The sequence below is a fragment of the Oncorhynchus tshawytscha genome, linkage group LG09, assembly GCF_018296145.1.
Source record: "Oncorhynchus tshawytscha isolate Ot180627B linkage group LG09, Otsh_v2.0, whole genome shotgun sequence".
Classification (NCBI taxonomy): Eukaryota; Metazoa; Chordata; class Actinopteri; order Salmoniformes; family Salmonidae; genus Oncorhynchus; species Oncorhynchus tshawytscha.
In genome coordinates, this window is record NC_056437.1 from 80,553,951 (window position 1) to 80,575,335 (window position 21,385).

Here is a 21,385-nt window from a genome sequence, read left to right on the forward strand (position 1 = left end):
GTTTAAATAATACAAAAACAAAGTGTTGGCGAAGAAGGTAAAAGTGCAATATGTGCCATGTAAGAAAGCTAACGTTTAAGTTCCTTGCTCAGAACATGAGAACATATGAAAGCTGGTGGTTCCTTTTAACATGAGTCTTCAATATTCCCAGGTAAGAAGTTTTAGGTTGTAGTTATTATAGGACTATTTCTCTCTATACCATTTGTATTTCATATACCTTTGACTATTGGATGTTCTTATAGGCACTTTAGTATTGCCAGTGTAACAGTATAGCTTCCATCCCTCTCCTCGCTCCTACCTGGGCTCGAACCAGGAACACATCGACAACAGCCACCATCGAAGCAGCGTTACCCATGCAGAGCAAGGGGAACACCTACTCCAAGTCTCAGAGTGAGTGACGTTTGAAACGCTATTAGCGTGCATCCCGCTAACTAGCTAGCCATTTCACATCGCTTACACCAGCCTAATCTTGGGAGTTGATAGGCTTGAAGTCATAAACAGCGCAATGCTTGAAGCATTGCGAAGAGCTGCTGGCAAAACGCACGAAAGTGCTGTTTGAATGAACGCTTACGAGCCTGCTGGTGGTGCCTACCATCGCTCAGTCAGACTGCTCTATCAAATCATAGACTTAATTATAACATAATAACACACAGAAATACGAGCCTTAATATGGTCCAACCCGGAAACTATCATCTCGAAAACAAGATGTTTATTATTTTAGTGAAATACGGAAACGTTCCGTATTTTATCTAACGGGTGGCATCCATAAGTCTAAATATTCCTGTTACATTGCACAACCTTCAATGTTATGTCATAATTACGTAAAATTCCGGCAAATGAGTTCGTAAAGAGCCAGGTGGCCCAAACTGTTGCATATACTCTGACTCTACGTGCAATGAATGCAAGAGAAGTGAGACAATTTCACCTGGTTAATATTGCCTGCTAACCTGGATTTCTTTTAGCTAAATATGCAGGTTTAAAAATATATAGTTCTGTGTATTGATTTTAAGAAAGGCCTTGATGTTTCTGGTTAGATGCACGTTGGAGCAACGACAGTCCTTTTTCGCGAATGCGCACCACATCGATTATATGCAACACAGGACACGCTAGATAAACTAGTAATATCATCAACCATGTGTAGTTATAACTAGTGATTATGATTGATTGATTGATTGTTTTTTATAAGATAAGTTTAATGCTAGCTAGCAACTTACCTTGGCTTCTTACTGCATTCGCGTAACAGGCAGGCTCCTCATGAGGCAGGTGGTTAGAGCATTGGACTAGTTAACCGTAAGGTTGCAAGATTGAATCCCCGAGCTGACAAGGTAAAAATCTGTCGTTCTGCCCCTGAACAAGGCAGTTAACCCACCGTTCCTAGGCCGTCATTGAAAATAAGAATGTGTTCTTAACTGACTTGCCTAGTTAAATAATGGTATTGTTTTTAAAAAACGGCAAAATCGGCATCCAAAAATACAGATTTCCGATTTTTATGAAAACTTGAAATCGTCCCTAATTGATTGGCCATTCCTATTAATCGATCGACCTCTAGTACATACTACCAAGTGCGCTATTATTCAGATGTTGTCCTATCGGAGTTGCACAGTAATAGCGTCACAACATACTATGGAACGCCATTTGGGTCTTTGCGTGTCAAAAAAGATACACGTCAAATAACACAGTTCTATTATAGAAGGTTGTGTGTTCTGAATTTGCAGGTGCAAGCCAAGCGTCACCACTACTATCAGTAGCACTCTCAAAGCTGTACAAAAAAGTCTGCAAATACCGGCCATGAACGATTGTTTACAATACCGCGTTGGTAATAAAGCATTATTTGTTCGACCGCAACTTCTGGGGTAGTTAGCTTTAGCTTGGTACCTAGCACCAATACAACCAGCCTGAAAACAATGACCAGTAGAAACTGCAGTCATTTTCATTGTTCTTTGCAATGATTTAGGAATCCTTGTAAGTATTAGCTAGGTAGCCACTTGTTGTTCGCCTATTGAAATTGAACTTCAGTTCATGAAAATAAATAGCTAGCCAGCTACTTAATGTTAGCTTTGGGCAACAGGGTTATAAACAGCCAGCTAGCTTCATCTGGCTAGTGAGGCTTGACCGGACCAGGTTATGTATTGTGATGCAAGCCACAATAACGATTAGGCACAATAGTGGATTTTGCAGTTTGCCTTCAAAATAAAAGTACCTCTTTTGAAAGTGATGCATATGGTTACAATTAGTGGAATCATGCCATATTTAGACTACATAATGTTAAACAAGGTTGGAATGTGAATCAATGAAATGGGTTATCAGTCTATTCGGTGACACCCACAGAACACAACTGTGAAGAGTTTACGCCAATATTAGCATTGTCTCTTATCGCGGGACTGTGAGAAATCACCTCCCCAGTCAGCCTATTGTGTGTATTGACATTCATATTAGCCTGTACAGCTTTACCTCAGGATTGGGGATCAATGAAATGGGGTATCAGTCTACTCAATACCCAAGATATTTTTTCCCAACGTCCTCAGAGTTATCAGACTCAATCATACACTCAGTATTGTTTTTCTCTGGAATAGTGTTCAATACACATAGGCTGACAATGAATGTGGTTCAATTCAGTTGTTTCAGAGTCCCACAATAAGAGCTACGACGCTAATATTCTCTGGGTGTCACTGGGTAGACTGATACCTAGCTATATAGCTAGCTAACTATATAGCTACTGAACCAGATTGCCGTTTTACTATGTTTTGGGGTAAAAACATTGTTTGCATCCATGAGCTAGCTATCTTTTTTTATGCAAGCACTGTAGGTGCGCGAGACAACTTTACCAGCATCATAGCATATGTATCGATGAATCGTTGTGACATATGAAATACAAGTGATAGTGTAATAACTACGTAAACAATTAATGAACCTGTTAAATTATTATGTGACGTGCAGTCATATCCAGGTCCTGATTGGTCAACAAGCTTATTTAACACATCAAATTGTGTTATCTTTTTGACACGCAATGACCCAAACGGCGTTCCATAGAAATCCTGGTTGAGAATGAAACGACTGAACAAATGAACAATGAAACAGCACAGCAAGTAAGTGAAAGAAATTATTTAAGGATGATTGAGGCCACTGTTCTTGGACCTTCAATGCTTCAGACATTTTTTGGTACCCTTCTGCAGATTTGTGCCTCAACACAATCCCGTCTCGGAGCTCCACGGACAATTCCTTCGACCTGCTTGGTTTTTGCTCTGACCTAATATAGACAGGTGTGCCATTCCAAATCATCTCCAGTTAATTACATTTACCACAGGTGGACTCAAAGTTGTAGAAACATCTTAAGGATGATCAATGGAAACAGGATGCTCCTGAGCTCAATTTCAAGTCTTATAACAGAGGGTCTAAATACTTGTGTAAATAAGGTATTTCTGTTTTTTATTTGTAATTTGCAAACATTTCTATGTATATGTTTTCACTTTGTCATTATGGGGTATTGTGTGTAGATTGATGAGGGGGAAAAAACTATTTAATCAATTTTAGAATAAGGCTGTAACGTAACAAAATGTGGAAGAAGTAAAGGGATCTGAATACTTTCCAAATGCACTGTAAGTGTTGCCATGGTTTCCACCTGTTTACTGTCAGTTGTGTTTAATTTTGTTCTGCCCAATTCATTCAGCATTATGTCAGTGCTGTGGCAGCCTGTCTACACCATGAGCCAGTCTGGCATGACATGGGTGCCTAAAGTTCCCGATGACAGAAATATGGCTACAGTTATGAGAGTTGAAAGGGAGGGGGGATTTGTCAGATGTTTTGAGTCATTTGAAATGCTATTGTCCTGTAATTTCTATTTAAGAAGCCCTTTGACCCAAGCCCCAAATACCATGTACATTTCTGGGTAACGACTAGGTACAGTTTTATGTGGTGTTAGCCTAGCTGTTATTTTGTTGATAAGCCTTGGTTAGCCCTGGTGGTGTTGACAACCTGCGAGGGATCAGATTCCATCTGGAACGTGCCTGCTCTGCTTCAAACAGGAGGACATAATCCTCTTATGGCCAGAGTCAGTTCCAGTAGCGAGTGGCTGCTAGAGAGCTGAAACCTCAAGGGTATGTTTTTGCTGTCCCATCCAGATGCCTGCCCTGTTCCTCTCCATCCTATCTGGTGTCATCGATCCAACCCACCAGCTGGCTCTATCTGGCCTAATGTCATTTACCCCCTGAGTGGAGTCTGTCAGTGGGCACACTGCCCATTATGGAGAAGGACCTGCTCTTCAAGTTACACATTACCCTCTCCTTCAGTCCCTCCACACCAGCCTCACTGGTGGGTAACCCCCAGGCAAGGGACACCATTAGTGGAACAGGTCCCTGTCTGTCTCTCTAATGCACTGACGCTTCTCACCATCTGAGTAGCCCACATCCTCACTTTCTCCCCCACGATCAATATCGGCATGGTCAAGATCACACCCACCCCGCTGTTCCTCTCAGCGGTCTACTGTAGGTAGACTGTGCGCTGTTGGGACCTTGTTTGTTGTCGGCTCCGTCTCTCCATTGTTGTGATGGAGCCAGGTCTTTTTGTTTGGTTTCTGGGACACACTAGGCCTCTGTCCTGGGCGGTCTCTGTCTCTGTGGGTAGTCTCTGGGCCGGCGCTGGAGGACAGTCGGCCTGATCGTACAGGATTAGCAAATCTCTTTGTCCAGGGTTAACAAGCTCTGTCATGTGTTAATCTCCCTGTCCCCGGGGGGCCGAGTCTCCTGTGGCTGGGAGATGGGTGACGCATGCTGGTAAAGTGGGGGTAGTGTGTGTGTGTTTGGGACCAGCATATTCACCGGATGGGTCCGGGAGCGAAGGTATGTGATGTAGATAGTAGAGGTCGACCGATTAATCGGAATGGCCGATTAATTAGGGCCGATTTCAAGTTTTCATAACAATCGGAAATCGGTATTTTTGGACGCCGATTAAAAAATATATAAATATATTTTTCACCTTTTATTTATTCTTTATTTAACTAGGCAAGCCAGTTAAGAACGCATTCTTATTTTCAATGACGGCCTAGGAACGGTGGGTTAACTGCCTTGTTCAGGGGCAGAACGACAGATTTTTACCTTGTCAGCTCAGGGATTCAATCTTGCAACCTTACATTTAACTAGTCCAACACTCTAACCACATGCCTCTCATTGCACTCCACGAGGAGACTGCCTGTTATGCGAATGCAGTAAGCCAAGGTAAGTTGCTAGCTAGCATTAAACTTATCTTATAAAAAACAATCAATCAATCATAATCACTAGTTAACATGGTTGATGATATTACTAGTTTATCTAGCGTTGCATATAATCAATGCGGTGCGTATCGTTGCTCCAATGTGTACCTAACCATAAACATCAATGCCTTTCTTAAAATCAATACACAGAAGTATATATTTTTAAACCTGCATATTCAGCTAAAAGAAATCCAGGTTAGCAGGCAATATTAACCAGGTGAAATTGTGTCACTTCTCTTGCGTTCATTGCACGCAGAGTCAGTGTATATGCAACAGTTTGGGCCGCCTATTTTGCCAGAATTTTAAGTAATTATGACATAACATTGAAGGTTGTGCGATGTAACAGCAATATTTAGACGTATGGATGCCACCTGTTGCAATACGGAACGGTTCCGTATTTCACTGAAAGAATAAACGTCTTGTTTTCGAGATGATAGTTTCCGGATTTGACCATATTATTGATCTAAGGCTCGTATTTCTGTGTGTTATCATGTTATAACTAAGTCTATGATTTGATAGAGCAGTCTGACTGAGCGATGATAGGCACCAGCAGGCTCGTAAGCATTCATTCAAACAGCACTTTCGTGTGTTTGCCAGCAGCTGTTTATGACTTCAAGCCTATCAACTCCCGAGATTAGGCTGGTGTAACCGATGTGAAATGGCTAGCTAGTTAGCGGGGTGCGCGCTAATAGCGTTTCAAACGTCACTCGCTCTTGAGACTTGGAGTGGTTGTTCCCCTTGCTCTGCATGGGTAACGATGCTTCGAGCCCAGGTAGGAGCGAGGAGAGGGATGGAAGCTACTGTTACACTGGCAATACTAAAGTGCCTATAAGAACATCCAATAGTCAAAGGTATATTAAATACAAATGGTATAGAGAGAAATAGTCCTATAATAACTACAACCTAAAACTTCTTACCCGGGAATATTGAAGACCCATGTTAAAAGGAACCACCAGCTTTCATATGTTCTCATGTTCTGAGCAAAGAACTTAAACGTTAGCTTTCTTACATGGCACATATTGCACTTTTACTTTCTTCTCCAACACTTTGTTTTTGCCTTATTTAAACCAAATTGAACATGCTTCATTATTTATTTGAGGCTAAATTGATTTTATTGATGTATTATATTAAGTTAAAATAAGTGTTCATTCAGTATTGTTGTAATTGTCATTAATTACAAATAAATAAATACAAATTAATCGGTATCGATTAATCGGTATCTGCTTTTTTTTGGTCCTCCGATAACCGGTATCGGTATCGGCGGTGAAAAATCATATTCGGTCGACCTCTAGTAGATAGTACCCTTCTCTCACTTGAAGTCTCTACCAGTCGTGCCATGGCGGTACAGACTCTAAACCTGCTTTTGGCTCCTACTAAACTTCTTTAGAGCACAGGGATTACAGTCTGTCACATCACATGGTTTTGTGATTCAGGTGTCTGTCACACAAGATGTTTCCTTGACTGACACAGGCAGCAGACCAGTGAACAAGAGAAAAGCGTATTCCTGAACTGAGTTTACTTGGTCCATTGTCTGTTACCAAGACCATTGAGTTGTCAATGGAAATCATAAGGTTGAAACCATGGTGCATTGTAGGCTATAGCCCAGGATATAAAGCAGCTGATTTGGATCCTGTCTGGGGAGTTAAGTGTCCATAGCCTCATTTGTCGGGCATGTCCTGACGTCACCGCCCGAGAAGGGCCTCACAATCCCTTCTTGTCTCCCACCGTGTCCAGGGAAGGAATTCCGTGGAGAGGAGTCAACTTTGTTTGGAGCGGTTTGTTTGTGTGTGGGGCAGGGGCGGCTTCCTGACCTTTGGCCGGGCCTGTTTGGGAATGTGTGAGCCGCGATTAGTGTCAGGGTGATGAAGGCAGCGCACTGACTCAGCTGGGACGGTGTCATGCTTCTTTTGTACCACCCTGGCTCCCCTTAGCTGGGAAGCGCACAGCGACAATCAGTCCCTCAGTCTCTTGGGTTCTGTTTAGATAGCCGCCCCAAGGCTACAGAAGTGTATAATGGTTTCTATTAAAGCAGAGAGAGGGACGGTGCCATGCAGGGAAAGCTAATTGAGTGGAGAGATGAACTGGTGTGTGCAGTAGTCGCTGAAAGGGACTATGATGATGAGTATGGTGTAATATAATGCTTTTATGATGATGATGATGATCATGCGTTCTCTTGAAGCCTTGGAAAGCATGTGTTTTTGGGTGTGATCTATTGTAAGTTCCTGAATGACATTTAATCACACTTGCAGATTTGTCATTCTCTACAATGTATTAATTGTACTTTGAAATGAATGATGATATTAGTAATGCACAGCAGCTGTTCAGGGTTTAGTGCCAAGATTTCCCTCTGAGATGATACATGATGGAGCGTATTAATGGGGGGGAACTTTCGCTTTTAGAGGCGGTGCTGTTAGTTTCTGTTTTGGGCCCTCTGTAGCGCCCTCTAGCACTCCTCTGTTTCCCTTCTCTTCTTTTGTATCAGAACCATCTGCACCAACCCCAAATTAAGTTGTTGCCATGGGTCTAACCTTTTATTCTTTGTGTAGTCTTGTCTGTGTAAGACTGGTAGTACCACCCATTCTGGTTTCACCTGCTACAGTCTCAATTCCCCAGACTTGCTTGTAAGACTCTATGCTGCATCATTCAACAAAATGTTGAATGTGTTCTGGTCCTCAACGCACCATGTCTGGTGTGTATGCTTGTCCTCCCTCAGAGGAATAGTGGAATGCTGCAGGGTTTCTGTTTTAGAGTTTACCTCTGGCCCTATGCCAGCGTGTGGTGCCTCAAACATTAATGTTCACTTAACAGAAACCTTGTGGAACTTATCTCAGCAGTGTTGAATAAGAGCAGTGGTTTCTAGATGAAGACGCCACACAGTCTCAACATTAAACTGAGAGATGTTCTGTCAACACAGGCACCAGGGCGTCTTAACACTGGCCGAGGAGTAAAGACACCGGATCCCAGTGTTTGCAGCATGTGGTGATGAATGTGTGTTGATGGGTTCAGAGGCCGTTAAACTGGCCTCTTCAAACCAGACTCCCGACCGTTAACTCTTGAATCCTCTCTCTGGTGCCACGGTTATCAATTCTATCGCTAGGCATTAAGGGAAGGTTACGGGAGCGTTAGGAAAAGCACACTAAACGGATCTCCTGTTCGCTTGCCCCGGCTTCTTCCGCTACAATCCTCCCATTGACAGCTATTTACAGCTGACCCTGGGGGACATGCAGGCAGAGAGAATGTATGTACACACAGCAGTGTACTAGGAAAGCGGTGGCGGTTGCCATTGCTAGCTATTCATAAGTGCCGTTGACCACTGTGATTTTCAGTAGCCAGGCTCTTGTTCCTGGCAAAGGGAGGCCCTGATTAGACATGCACATACAGGCCACCAGGAGAGACGACATTAAGTTAGCATTTAGCCCACCCACTCCTGCTGGGAACATTCATTGGGAATTGAACATGTATCATTTATACCAATAGGTTTTTGTCGATTTGTGTTTTATCAAACAAATTGACCTAATGCCCCAAAACACAGCCATACACATGCAAAAGCTTGTATAGGCGTTAGAGGTCGACCGATTATGATTTTTCAACGCCGATACCGATTATTGTAGGACCCCAAAAAAGCCGATACTGATTAATCGGCTGATTTCTTTTATTTATTTGTAATAATGACAATTACAACAATACTGAATGAACACTTATTTTAACTTAATATAATACATCAATAAAATACATTTAGCCTCAAATAAATAATTAAGCATGTTCAATTTGGTTTAAATAATGCAAAAACAAAGTGTTGGAGAAGAAAGTAAAAGTGCAATATGTGCCATGTAAGAAAGCTAACGTTTAAGTTCCTTGCTCAGAACATGAGAACATATGAAAGCTGGTGGTTCCTTTTAACATGAGTCTTCAATATTCCCGGGTAAGAAGTTTTAGGTTGTAGTTATTATAGGACTATTTCTCTCTATACCATTTGTATTTAATATACCTTTGACTATTGGATGTTCTTATAGGCACTTTAGTATTGCCAGGGTAACAGTATAGCTTCCATCCCTCTCCTCGCTGCTACCTGGGTTCGAACTAGGAACACATCGACAACAGCCACCCTCGAAGCATCGTTACCCATCTCTCCACAAAAGCGCGGCCCTTGCAGAGCAAGGGGAACAACCACTCCAAGTCTCAGAGCGAGTGACGTTTGAAACGCTATTAGCGCGCACCCCGCTAACTAGCTAGCCATTTCACGTCGGTTACACCAGCCTAATTCCGGGAGTTGATCGGCTTGAAGTCATAAACAGCTGCTGGCAAACACACAAAAGTGCTGTTTGAATGAATGCTTATGAGCCTGCTGGTGCCTACCATTGCTCAGTCAGACTGCTCTATCAAATCATAGACTTAGTTATAGCCTTAGGTCATTAATATGGTCAAATCCGGACACTATCATATCGAAAGCAAGACGTTTATTCTTTCAGTGAAATACGGAACCGTTCCGTATTTTATCTAACGGGTGGCATCCATAAGTCTATATATTCCCGTTATTGCACATCCTTCAATGTTATGTCATAATTACTTAACATTCTGGCAAATGAAGAGGCCCAAACTGTTGCATATAAGTGACACGATTTCAGCTGGTTAATATCGCCTGCAAACCTGGATTTCTTTTAGCCAAATATGCAGGTTTAAAAATATATACTTCTGTGTATTGATTTTAAGAAAGGCATGGATGTTCATGGTTAGGTACACATTGGAGCAACGATACACACCCCATCGATTATATGCAACGCAGGACACGCTAGAAAAACTAGTAATATCATCAACCATGTGTAGTTAACTAGTGATTATGATTGATTGATTGTTTTTTATAAGAGAAGTTTAATGCTAGCTAGCAACTTACCTTGGCTTACTGCATTCGCGTAACAGGCAGTCTCCTCGTGGAGTGCAATGAGAGGCAGGTAGTTAGAGCGTTTTACTAGTTAACTATAAGGTTGCCAGATTGAATCCCTGAGCTGACAAGGTAAATAATCTGTCGTTCTGCCCCTGAACGAGGCAGTTAACCCACTGTTCCTAGGCCGTCATTGAAAATAAGAATGTGTTCTTAACTGACTTGCCTAGTTAAATAAAGATTAAATCAAGGTGTTAAAAATATTTTTTAAATCTGTGTCCAAAAATACCGATTTCCGATTGTTATGAAAACTTGAAAATCGGCCCTTCCGATTAATCGGTCGACCTCTAATAGGTGTACACACTGAGACTCTGCACAGTTTTTTAAAAGGTCAAAGTGGCGTTTACCGTTAGAATATACTCATGACCTGATTATCGGCTGTGATTGGGAGTCCCATAGGGCGGCACACAATTGGCCCAGGGTCGTCCAGGTTTGGCCAGTGTAGGCTGTCATTGTAAATAAGAATTTGTCCTTAACTGACTTGCCTCATTAAATAATACATTTGAGGACTCCTCTCACGCTTGTGTGTCTAGGCAATCCGAAAAGCTGGGATCTCCCAGTGCAGTTGGAGGCTTGCCAGATATCAGTATATACAGTATAGGCCTGTAAGTGTCTGCGGTGTCTGTGAGACACACAGAGGCAGATTAGTTTACATTGAATATGGTTCTTGGAGGATGATCATACTTTGCCCAGCTGGTGTTCTATCTTCAGCTGCTGAAGCGCATTAAGTGTCTTGTCTATGATTGATTAACAATAATGAGATAAAGGTGTGTGTGTGTGTGTGTGTGTGTGTGTGTGTGCGCACCTTCATCCTATTGTTTGGTTTCTCCTTGACATGACAGTGAACCCCTGCCCTTGGTGGTGTGTGTGTGTGTGTGTGTGTGTGTGTGTGTGTGTGTGTGTGTGTGTGTGTGTATGTGTGTGTGTTTAGTATTTCATGACCTGTGTGTTCTTTGTTCCCTGTATCTGTGTTGCTCATTGGTGAGGCTTGTAGAGAATGTTATGTGGGATGCAGTTTGATAAGATGGAGCAGCTGTTTGGGAAGATATCAAAACCATCACTGTCCAAGGGACATTTTAAAAACTCGAACTTATTTATCTTTCTGAACCTAAGCTAACGATGTATAAATAAAAACATGCAACTCTACATGACAGTAACAACATATGTCTGGACTCATCTTCCTCTCTTTATTGCTTCCCTAAATAGCGATGAGTCCTCCAGACATGGACAGGATGTTGTTCCTCTCCTCTTGGGGGGTGGCGAGCCTCCTTGGGGTTGTGATGCAGCTGGTTGACCCTTGTCATCTTCTATCTAGGCTGCAGCCCACATCCTCTAGCCATTTAGCAGCCGACAGCTTCTGATATCACACTCCAATGAACAAAGTATATCTAACACACTACCATCTGTGGAGAATCAGCTTGAGATGTTTTACCCAGGTAATCCTAACGCAATCCATCTCTAATCAAGCATATGACTGCAAAGACAATCAAAAAATATTTCAACAATGGCAACTACAACATCGCAGGTTTGTCCAAAGTCAGTCAAAATATTGCCAGTGCCAACATATGTATCATTGGGCGTAGTTGTATGTTCCTTACTACATAGGGTGATGTAGACGGGGCGAGGGCCTTAGACTAGAGCTGTGTAATCTCCCAACTGGAGGAAAAAGAGCAGAGCAGTGTTCCTCTGGCTGAGGGCTGGAGATTTATCACCACAACAGAGCAGAGCTGGGAAAAGCACAGTCAAGCTGTCTGGCTGTTCAGCAACTGCAGGAATAGAACCGTTCAGAACACAGGAAGGGGAGGTAGAGGGAGAAAGGCACCGATTGGATTTGACGTTGAGTTTCTAGTTGCGTTGTCAGGGCTATCGACGTGTGAGAGTCCCTGGTGTCAATCTGGAGTTAGGTTTTGTTGTTGTTTTTCTTTTTGAAGGGTTGGAGTCAGGGCAGGCGTCTGATGTTAGTGTAGAGCTCTGTTATAGGCAGAGCGGCATGGTGTGAGGACTAGGTTCTTGAACAGAGCGTCTCTGTTGGACTGAGCTTAACATGTAAATGTGTGAAACACGGTTGCTGTTGCTTTCACTTGCATCCAACACACACACACCTCACTCCAAATGTGACTGCTGTGTAACTCAATTAAGTTGATTGCGCTGTGGCAGGGCTCTCTCCTCCCCCTCTCACTGCCACTGTGTTGTGTGTGTGTGTGTGTGTGTGTGTGTGTGTGTGTGTGTGTGTGTGTGTGTGTGTGTGTGTGTGTGTGTGTGTGTGTGTGTGTGTGTGTGTGTGTGTGTGTGTGTGTGTGTGTGCGGTATGGATTTTCTCCCCAGGGCTTTTCCTCTCTCCTTCTCCCTCTCTCTCTCTTCCCCTCTGGCCTTGCTCAGCTGCTCAGGCCATCTGTGCGAACGCAAACAGAGAACAGAGGGGTAGAAAGAGTGGGGGAAGTTGAGGAAAAGGCTTGGAGAAAATGGGAGGTTTGGCAGGGAAACGAAGGAAGGCACAGTAACGTATTTCGTTTTAGAGGATGAGTAAGGGATGAGAGCAGAGAGAAAGGGGGGCTGTGTGGGGAGTGGTTCCAGGAAGCTGACAGTATAAAGACTCTCTCCACTAGAAAGGAGGTGGAGCAGCAGCATCTGGGTATGGGGGAGAGAGGGGCTGAGTGGAAGTGGAGAGGCCTTCTAGAGTCCGAGCAGCGCACTGTCGTTCCAAGCTTTGCAGACTGTATCTCAAGTTCCCACGCTCCTCAGGCCAACCCACTTCCTCTACCTCAGTGTTGCTTCACCGTGGAGCCAAGTCTCCTGTCCTGTCAGACTACTGACTCTTTACGTTTCCCTGTTATTAGGCCTCTCTCCAGGGTTGTTTAGCAATGAAGCTCTCTGCAGAATGGCACATCCTGTTCTGTCTGCTCCTAATCTGTTAGGATCATTGACCTTAAACACATTTGCTCTACTTTCAAAACAATATTTCTGCATACGCCGTATGTAGTGTTTGTCTGTATATCTGTCTGTAGCAAAGCCTTTATCTGATCCCTCTGTGGCCTGTCTGCTGATATGAAGGCTCAGTGTCATGCATGTCTTGTCACAGCCTGACCATACTATTCTCTTCTCTTTGCCAGATCAGACTCCACCATCACCTGAGAGCAGTCACCATCTTCAGTCTCAAGCTCTCCAGCCCTCCTCTGCAGAGACGGACAGCCAGGACTGAGGGGAGATGAAACCGGATGGGGTTGCCACGGCAGTGATGGAGCCAATGGAAGCACTGGACGCCGATCCGGTAAACGAGCCAGTTGTGATGGGAGAGGAGCCTAACCAGGCTGCGCCGGCACCTCAGACCGAGGGAGTTGGCCAGCAGGGAGAGATGGGGCAGGGCGAGCCTCAACCAGAGCCAGCCCAGGTGGCCCCCACCAAGACGGGAAACAGCAAGGCTGCAGCAGACCCAAAAGCCAAGACCAAGGCCCCCGCTGCTAAGACAAAGCCTGGGACCACCACCACAATTAAGACCACGGCCGGACCAGGGTCTCGACCCAACACCGCCCAGAGCCGACTGACCAATGGGGTTTCCAAGCCACATGCCAACGGAGTGGCCAAGAAGACCACCACTGGAGCCCCAGAGAAGACCACGCCCAAGAGGCCCGTAGGCACAGCCGTTGTACCTACCACTAAGACCATCGCCAAGGTTGGTGAGAAGAAGCCAGCGGGCACCACCCGCCCTACCTCGGCTCCTGCTGCCACCAATGGGGTGAAGGCCACCACAGGAACAGCAGCAAAGAAGACACCTGCGGCGCCAACTAATGGTGTCAAAGCCACCACCACCGCTGCTAAGAAGCCCACAGGTAGGCTAATATATAGGACCAGTAATTTTCAGTCACTGAAAGCTACGTGAAGCCTTGCATTTGTCATAAGTTGCCAATTGTCTTCTGTACACAGCAAATGTACATTTTCCCTGAGGCAAAGTATGACATTGTACTGTTTTGTATTGTGAAGGTTGGCATACTGCACATCCAGAACAAACATAGAAACACATTGGCCTGGTTCCTCAGGAAATAAATGTTATGACATAAATCATTGGCTGCGTCTTTCAAATGAAAAAATCTTACTCATGTTGTATATCTATCTCTTTGTCATTCCCTCTCTTCCTCACCTTCCCATATCTCATCTCCCCAGCTCCCCGGCCTGTCTCTGCAGCTACCACCAAGCCCAGCACTGCCGCCGCTCCCAAGCCTGATAGGCCTCCTGTTTCCAAGACAACCAGGTAGGCCAACCATTGGCGTAGAGCTCGTTGCCCCTCCCCTGGTGAGAGACTGTATATAACGTAGGAAGCAATTGTATGTCATTGGTCCTCACTTCAGGCAAAAGCTGATTGACTGTCTACCTAGCCGGCGCAGCCTTTTGTTTGATGCCAACTTCAATTCACTGTTTTCTGTTATTTAACTAGGCAAGTCAGATAAGAACAAATTCTCAATGATGGCCTAGGAATAGTGGGTTAACTGCCTTGTTCAGGGGCAGAACGACAGATTTTTACCTTGTCAGCTCAGGGATTCGATCTTGCAACCTTTCGGTTACTAGTCCAACACTCTAACCACTAGGCTACTTGCTGCCCCAATACATGTGCAACTACAACAGCAGTAAATAATTGTTTTAATAAATTCAGCGTAATGCTCCAGTTGCGACTGAGAAGCCAGTTGCTTCATTTGGGAATGTTGCAGACTGAAAGGGACTGGTTAAAAACTCTGGACAAACAGGCACAATGTCCCTACACAGAGAGGGGCTTTAAGAAGTCCTCGGAAGTAGGCCAGCAGTCACTCTGAGCCAGGTCTCGCAGCGCTGTTTTGGGTTTGCAAATCGCATCCAGAGATTAGTCTGCACCCCTCAGAATAATTAATAACCAACTCCAGGAGACAGACCAGGCTGTTTTGGACCTCTGTTTGGCAGTGAGTAGAATCAGGTCAGATTAGGCCCAGACAGTACCTGAGTCACGCTGTGTGGCGTTCCAGCAGAGACGACCTTAACCCCAGGGAGGAACTCCAGAGAGTCATGGGCTGCGGCGAGGTGGCTCAACAAGCCTTTTGTCTGTGAAGAGGGAAGGATGACCAGGGATGTCCTAAGGTGTTTGGCTGTTCTTTGAATAGGCCCTCACTCCCCCGCCCAACCCCCCTTTCCCCTTCTGTGTTGTTTGTGTACCAAGGGAACTGTGATCTCTTACATAGTTCCTTACTTTTCATAGTTCCCCCTCCAACGATCTAACAGGATCTAGTGAGTACATACTAGTCAACAGATAGCGATTTAGTATTTTTTTGCGAGTGCGACAATCTCTGGTGAAGTTAAACTATGAGGTAAGCGAGAACTTTAATCCATACATTACGGAACAAAACTGTTCATTTTGCGGTGTGCAACATATGGCTGAGGGAGATAGCGTGGCGGCTGATGGATGCAGTGAGCGTTGTGTACCCAGCCAGCCTGCACTGGAGGGGTAATAGACTGTGACAGGGTCATAAATCTCTGCTGTAATTAGATGTATCTCTATTCCCTTCCTGCTCCCTCTTTTTAATGCATGTCTGTATCAGATGAGCGTATGAGTGGATACGTTCTGGCATATCAGACACCGCCTGTCTCCCTGCTCACTGAGACCACTGACTCTCCCTCTCTCTCTCACACACAATACTAATTTTATCCCTCAATTAATTCAAGTTCACTCTCAGGAGATTTTCTTTCTTATCAGACAGAAAAGATTGGAAAGCAAATATTGTTTTTTTCTACAGCTACAAATGACCTAAATCTAATTTGACTGAATCACATTATGGCTGTGACAATTATAGAATAAGGGGTAGGCTAAATGTCATGCAAATGGCCATGGTTGTCTTAATTGTGATTTTTATAGAACAAATGTTTTGCGCTTGTGATGCATTTTTGAAAATGTCCTACGAGATACTTAATGAATACGACACAGCTTTGGTGACACTCCCGTCTCACAAATGTTTTTTAACAGAGCCATATACAGTGGGGCAAAAAAGTATTTAGTCAGCCACCAATTGTGCAAGTTCTCCCACTTAAAAAGATGAGAGAGGCCTGTAATTTTCATCATAGGTACACTTCAACTATGACAGACAAAATGAGAGAGAAAAATCCAGAAAATCACATTGTAGGATTTTTTATGAATTTATTTGCAAATTATGGTGGAAAATAAGTATTTGGTCAATAACAAAAGTTTATCTCAATACTTTGTTATATACCCTTTGTTGGCAATGTCAGAGGTCAAACGTTTTCTGTAAGTCTTCACAAGGTTTTCACACACTGTTGCTGGTATTTTGGCCCATTCCTTCATGCAGATCTCCTCTAGAGCAGTGATGTTTTGGGGCTGTTGCTGGGCAACACGGACTTTCAACTCCCTCCAAAGATTTTCTATGGGGTTGAGATCTGGAGACTGGCTAGGCCACTCCAGGACCTTGAAATGCTTCTTACGATGCCACTACTTCGTTGCCCGGGCGGTGTGTTTGGGATCATTGTCATGCTGAAAGACCCAGCCACGTTTCATCTTCAATGCCCTTGCTGATGGTAGGCTTTGTTACTTTGGTCCCAGCTCTCTACAGGTCATTCACTAGGTCCCCCTGTGTGGTTCTGGGATTTTTGCTCACCGTTCTTGTGATCATTTTGACCCCATGGGTGAGATCTTGCGTGGAGCCCCAGATTGAGGGAGATTATCAGTGGTCTTGTATGTCTTCCATTTCCTAATAATTGCTCCCACAGTTGATTTCTTCAAACCAAGCTGCTTACCTATTGCAGATTCAGTCTTCCCAGCCTGGTGCAGGTCTACAATTTTGTTTCTGGTGTCCTTTGACAGCTCTTTGGTCTTGGTCATAGTGGAGTTTGGAGTGTGACTGTTTGAGGTTGTGGACAGGTGTCTTTTATACTGATAACAAGTTCAAACAGGTTCCATTAATACAGGTAACGAGTGGAGGACAGAGGAGCTTCTTAAAGAAGAAGTTACAGGTCTGTGAGAGCCAGAAATCTCGCTTGTTTGTAGGTGACCAAATACTTATTTTCCACCATAATTTGCAAATTAATTAATTAAAAATCCTACAATGTGATTTTCTGGATTTTTTTTCTTATTTTGTCTGTCATAGTTGAAGTGTACCTATGATAAAAATTACAGGCCTCTCTCATCTTTTTAAGTGGGAGAACTTACACAATTGGTGGCTGACTAAATACTTTTTTGCCCCACTGTATTTGAAAAGTTTGGACATTGAAGTTTATGCATATTATGATGCATTCACATAACCCTGCGTTCCATGGCAGCTGTAGTAGCTCCCCATGTACAATGTTGACCAATAGCAATTCACAGAATGTTCAGATTTTTAAACAATGATATGTACAAGATTCCAAATTCTCATCATGAATGGATAAAGGAAATGCTCAAAGGCATTAACATGGCGTCCATTCTAAAAGCTATGAATATAGGACTCTGGTTTTCACCGCCTGGAACTCTCCCAACCATGCCGTTTTGCTCGTAAAATGATTAAGCTACCAACTTTACCCAATTCATGTAAAAAATAACAAACTGCTATTGGGTCAAATATAGGGTACACCTTTCGATAACACTGTCCAGGTGAAAGCTATGATCCCTTATTGAGGTCACCTGTCTCCTCCCTTTCAATCTGTGTAGATGAAAGGGAGGAGACAGGTTAAAGATGGATTCTTAAGTGTTGATATGATTGAGCCATGGATTGTGTGTGTGTTCCATTCAGAGGGTGAATGGGCAAGACTGTGGGAAGCACTGGTGTCAACATAGGCCAGCATCCCTGTGGAAAGCTTTTGACACTTTCTAGTCCATACTCGACAAATTGAGGCTGTTCTGAGGGCAAAAGGAAGGTGTTCTTGATGTTTTGTACACTCCCTGTATACTTGGAATATGAAGTTGAATCCCCCTTCACCTAAAATGACGTTATTAAGATGATTATGATGATTATTTTGTTCCTGGATATTGCTTATAATTATCGGTTACACAATTATACAATAATTGTACCAGCCCTACGCATCATGGCTGTTTTGTTTTGGTTCCGTTGACATTTAGCAAGTCCGGTCTGTGTTCTGTTTGTCCTGAAACTGTTACGCTTTTTGTTCTATTTTAGTCTCACTGCTCTGACCCCTCCAAACGCTAGATCCAGTCTGCTGGTGACACATATCAGATTGATTCTGAAGTTCAACCTCAGACTTTGTCGGTGGCAGCTGAAAATATGTGTGTGAAATGAATAGTCTGCAGCAGCACACGATTTCTCAGTATTCCACCTCTCCTTTTACAGTAGCACTTAATACCTGTCACTACTTCCTGGTTGGTGGGTGTGGTAGAGGTGTGAACGCTATTTGGCCGCGATGTGTGTGTGTGCCATTGTTTTTGCAGTACCAATTTGGCTGTGTGATGAGGTGTGCACACATTTGCTCAAGCCAACACTGTTGTAGGGCTGTTTGTACTCTCTGTGTGTCTGCTGTTTGATACTGATTGCCTGTATAATGTTAGATCTACAGCTTGTGACAGGAAACCTCTGGGTCTGATTTAGTGCATCCTGAAAAGTCATTATGTAGTGTTGGACACAGTGGGTGGTGTGGGGGAAGGTATGTGTGAAGGCGTGTTTTTGATTCATAGTTGAGATGACATCATGCAGCGCCCGTCATTGCTCATTGGGTGTGGGTTTTCTTGTATGCGTATGCTGGTGTTGTGTATATGCTGTGCAGGCCTGTATTGCTGGGAGGCTGTATATGTTAATCAGCACGTTGTATGTGTGGATGTAGTCGAATAACAAAAGAGTGCCAACGGTCGTTGCCCTGTTGCTAGCGCCTAGCCAACAAGTCTTATTTTAGTATTATTTTGTTTAGTTTTTTTCATTGTTTTCTGGTATTATTTATTACTTCTGTTGTTGTTTTTGACTTGACTCTGTTATTGATTAATGTACTGCGTTGTTGAGGAAGCTAGCACAAGCATTTCACTGCACCTTTTATGCCTGATGTACACTGACAAATACAATGTTATTTGATGGCGTTTAATAGAGGTCGACCAATTATGCTTTTTCAACGCCGATACCGATTATTGGAGGGCCAAAAAAGCCGATACCGATTATTTTTAATTATTTGTAATAATGACAATTACAACAATACTATATGAACACTTATTTTAACTTAATAAAATCAATTTATCCTCAAATAAATAATGAAACATGTTCAATTTGGTTTAAATAATGCAAAAACAAAGTGTTGGAGAAGAAAGTAAAAGTGCAATGTGCCATGTAAGAAAGCTAGTGTTTAAGTTCCTTGCTCAGAACATGAGAACATATGAAAGCTGGTGGCTCCTTTTAACACGAGTCTTCAATATTCCCAGGTAAGAAGTTTTAGGTTGTAGTTATTATAGGAATTATAGGACTATTTCTCTCTATACCATTTGTATTTCATATACCTTTGACTATTGGATGTTCTTATAGGCACTTTAGTATTGCCAGTATAGCTTCCATCCCTCTCCTCGCCGCTACCTGGGCTCGAACCAGGAACACATCGACAACAGCCACCCAACAACTACTCCAAGTCTGAGAGCGAGTGACGTTTGAAACGCTATTAGCACACACCCCGCTAACTAGCTAGCCATTTCACATCGGTTACACCAGCCTAATCTCGGGAGTTGATAGGCTTGAAGTCATAAACAGCGCAATGCTTGAAGCATTGCGAAGAGCTGCTGGCAAAACGCATGGAAGTGCTGTTTGAATGAATGCTTACGTGCCTGCTGGTGCCTATCATCGCTCAGTCAGACTGCTCTATCAAATCATAGACTTAGTTATAACATAATAACACACAGAAATACGAGCCTTTGGTCATTCATATGGTCGAATCCAGAAACTATCAGTTCGAAAACAAAACGTTTATTCTTTCAGTGAAATACGGAACCGTTCCACATTTTATCTAACAGATGGCAACCCTAAGTCTAAATATTGCTGTTACATTGCACAACCTTCAGTGTTATGTCATAATGACATAACTGTTGCATATACACTGACTCTGCGTGCAATGAACGCAAGAGAAGTGACACAATTTCACCTGGTTAATATTGCCTGCGAACCTGGATTTCTTTTAGCTAAATATGCAGGTTTAAAAAATATATAATTCTGTGTATTGATTTTAAGAAAGGCCTTGATGTTTCTGGTTAGATGCACGTTGGAGCAACGACAGTCCTTTTTCGCGAATGCGCACCGCATCGATTATATGCAACGCAGGACACGCTAGATAAACTAGTAATATCATCAACCATGTGCAGTTATAACTAGTGATTATGATTGATTGATTGTTTTTTATAAGATAAGTTTAATGCTAGCTACCAACTTACCTTGGCTTCTTACTGCATTTGCGTAACAGGCAGGCTCCTCGTGAGGCAGGTGGTTAGAGCGTTGGACCGTAAGGTTGCAAGATTGAATCCCTGAGCTGACAAGGTAAAAATCTGTCGTTCTGCCCCTGAACAAGGCAGTTAACCCACCGTTCCTGGGCCGTCATTGAAAATAAGAATGCGTTCTTAACTGACTTGCCTCGTTAAATAAAGTTGTAAAACATATTTTTTTAAATCGGCGTCCAAAAATACCGATTTCCGATTGTTATGAAAACTTGAAATCGGCCCTTCTGACTAATCGGTCGACCTCTAGTGTTTTAACCAGTGTGACTGTGGGGATGGGGGAGGAGTGTAGTGTGTAGCTGAACATGTTGCACGTCATGGCTTCTGATTAGACTTTTCTATTGTGTTATTGACTGTATGTTTGTTTATTCCATGTCTAACTCTGTTGTTGTTTGTGTCGCACTGCTTTGTTTTGTCTTGGCCAGGTCGCAGTTGTAAATGAGATCTTGTTCTCAACTTGCCTACCTGGTTAAATAAAGGTGAAATAAGATAAACAGTGCATTGTTGGGCCTATATTGAGTAAGGAGCGTCGGTGGTGGTCTATGAATTTGGAGGAAGCCATGAAAGGCTAGGAGAAGAGGACAGGGGTGGTGGTTCTCTCTCCCTTGTCCTGCTGTACTGAACAGTAATAGAGCAGTAGGCTTACAGTCGTGTACAGTGTAATATAGCTGTGCCAGTCGTGTACAGTGTGATATAGCTGTGCCAGTCGTGTACAGTGTGATATAGCTGTGCCGGTCGTGTACAGTGTGATATAGCTGTGCCAGTCGTGTACAGTGTGATATAGCTG

At 43.3% G+C, this 21,385-nt stretch overlaps 1 protein-coding gene across 3 annotated transcripts in view; it reads left to right on the forward strand.

Moving 5' to 3' along the window:
• Nucleotides 1-21,385, forward strand: part of LOC112258816 (mucin-5AC) — a 34,633-nt gene that overhangs the window by 4,070 nt on the left and 9,178 nt on the right. The window contains exons 1-3 of one of the 3 annotated variants that reach the window (XM_042327592.1): nucleotides 372-390; nucleotides 13,295-14,011; nucleotides 14,343-14,430. In XM_042327592.1, the coding sequence (XP_042183526.1) occupies nucleotides 13,390-14,011; nucleotides 14,343-14,430 (710 nt within the window). In that variant the 5' untranslated portion in view covers nucleotides 372-390; nucleotides 13,295-13,389. Of the gene's footprint in view, nucleotides 1-371; nucleotides 391-13,294; nucleotides 14,012-14,342; nucleotides 14,431-21,385 lie in introns of those variants that run through there. The other 2 variants (XM_024433415.2, XM_024433416.2) reach the window with 2 other exon arrangements.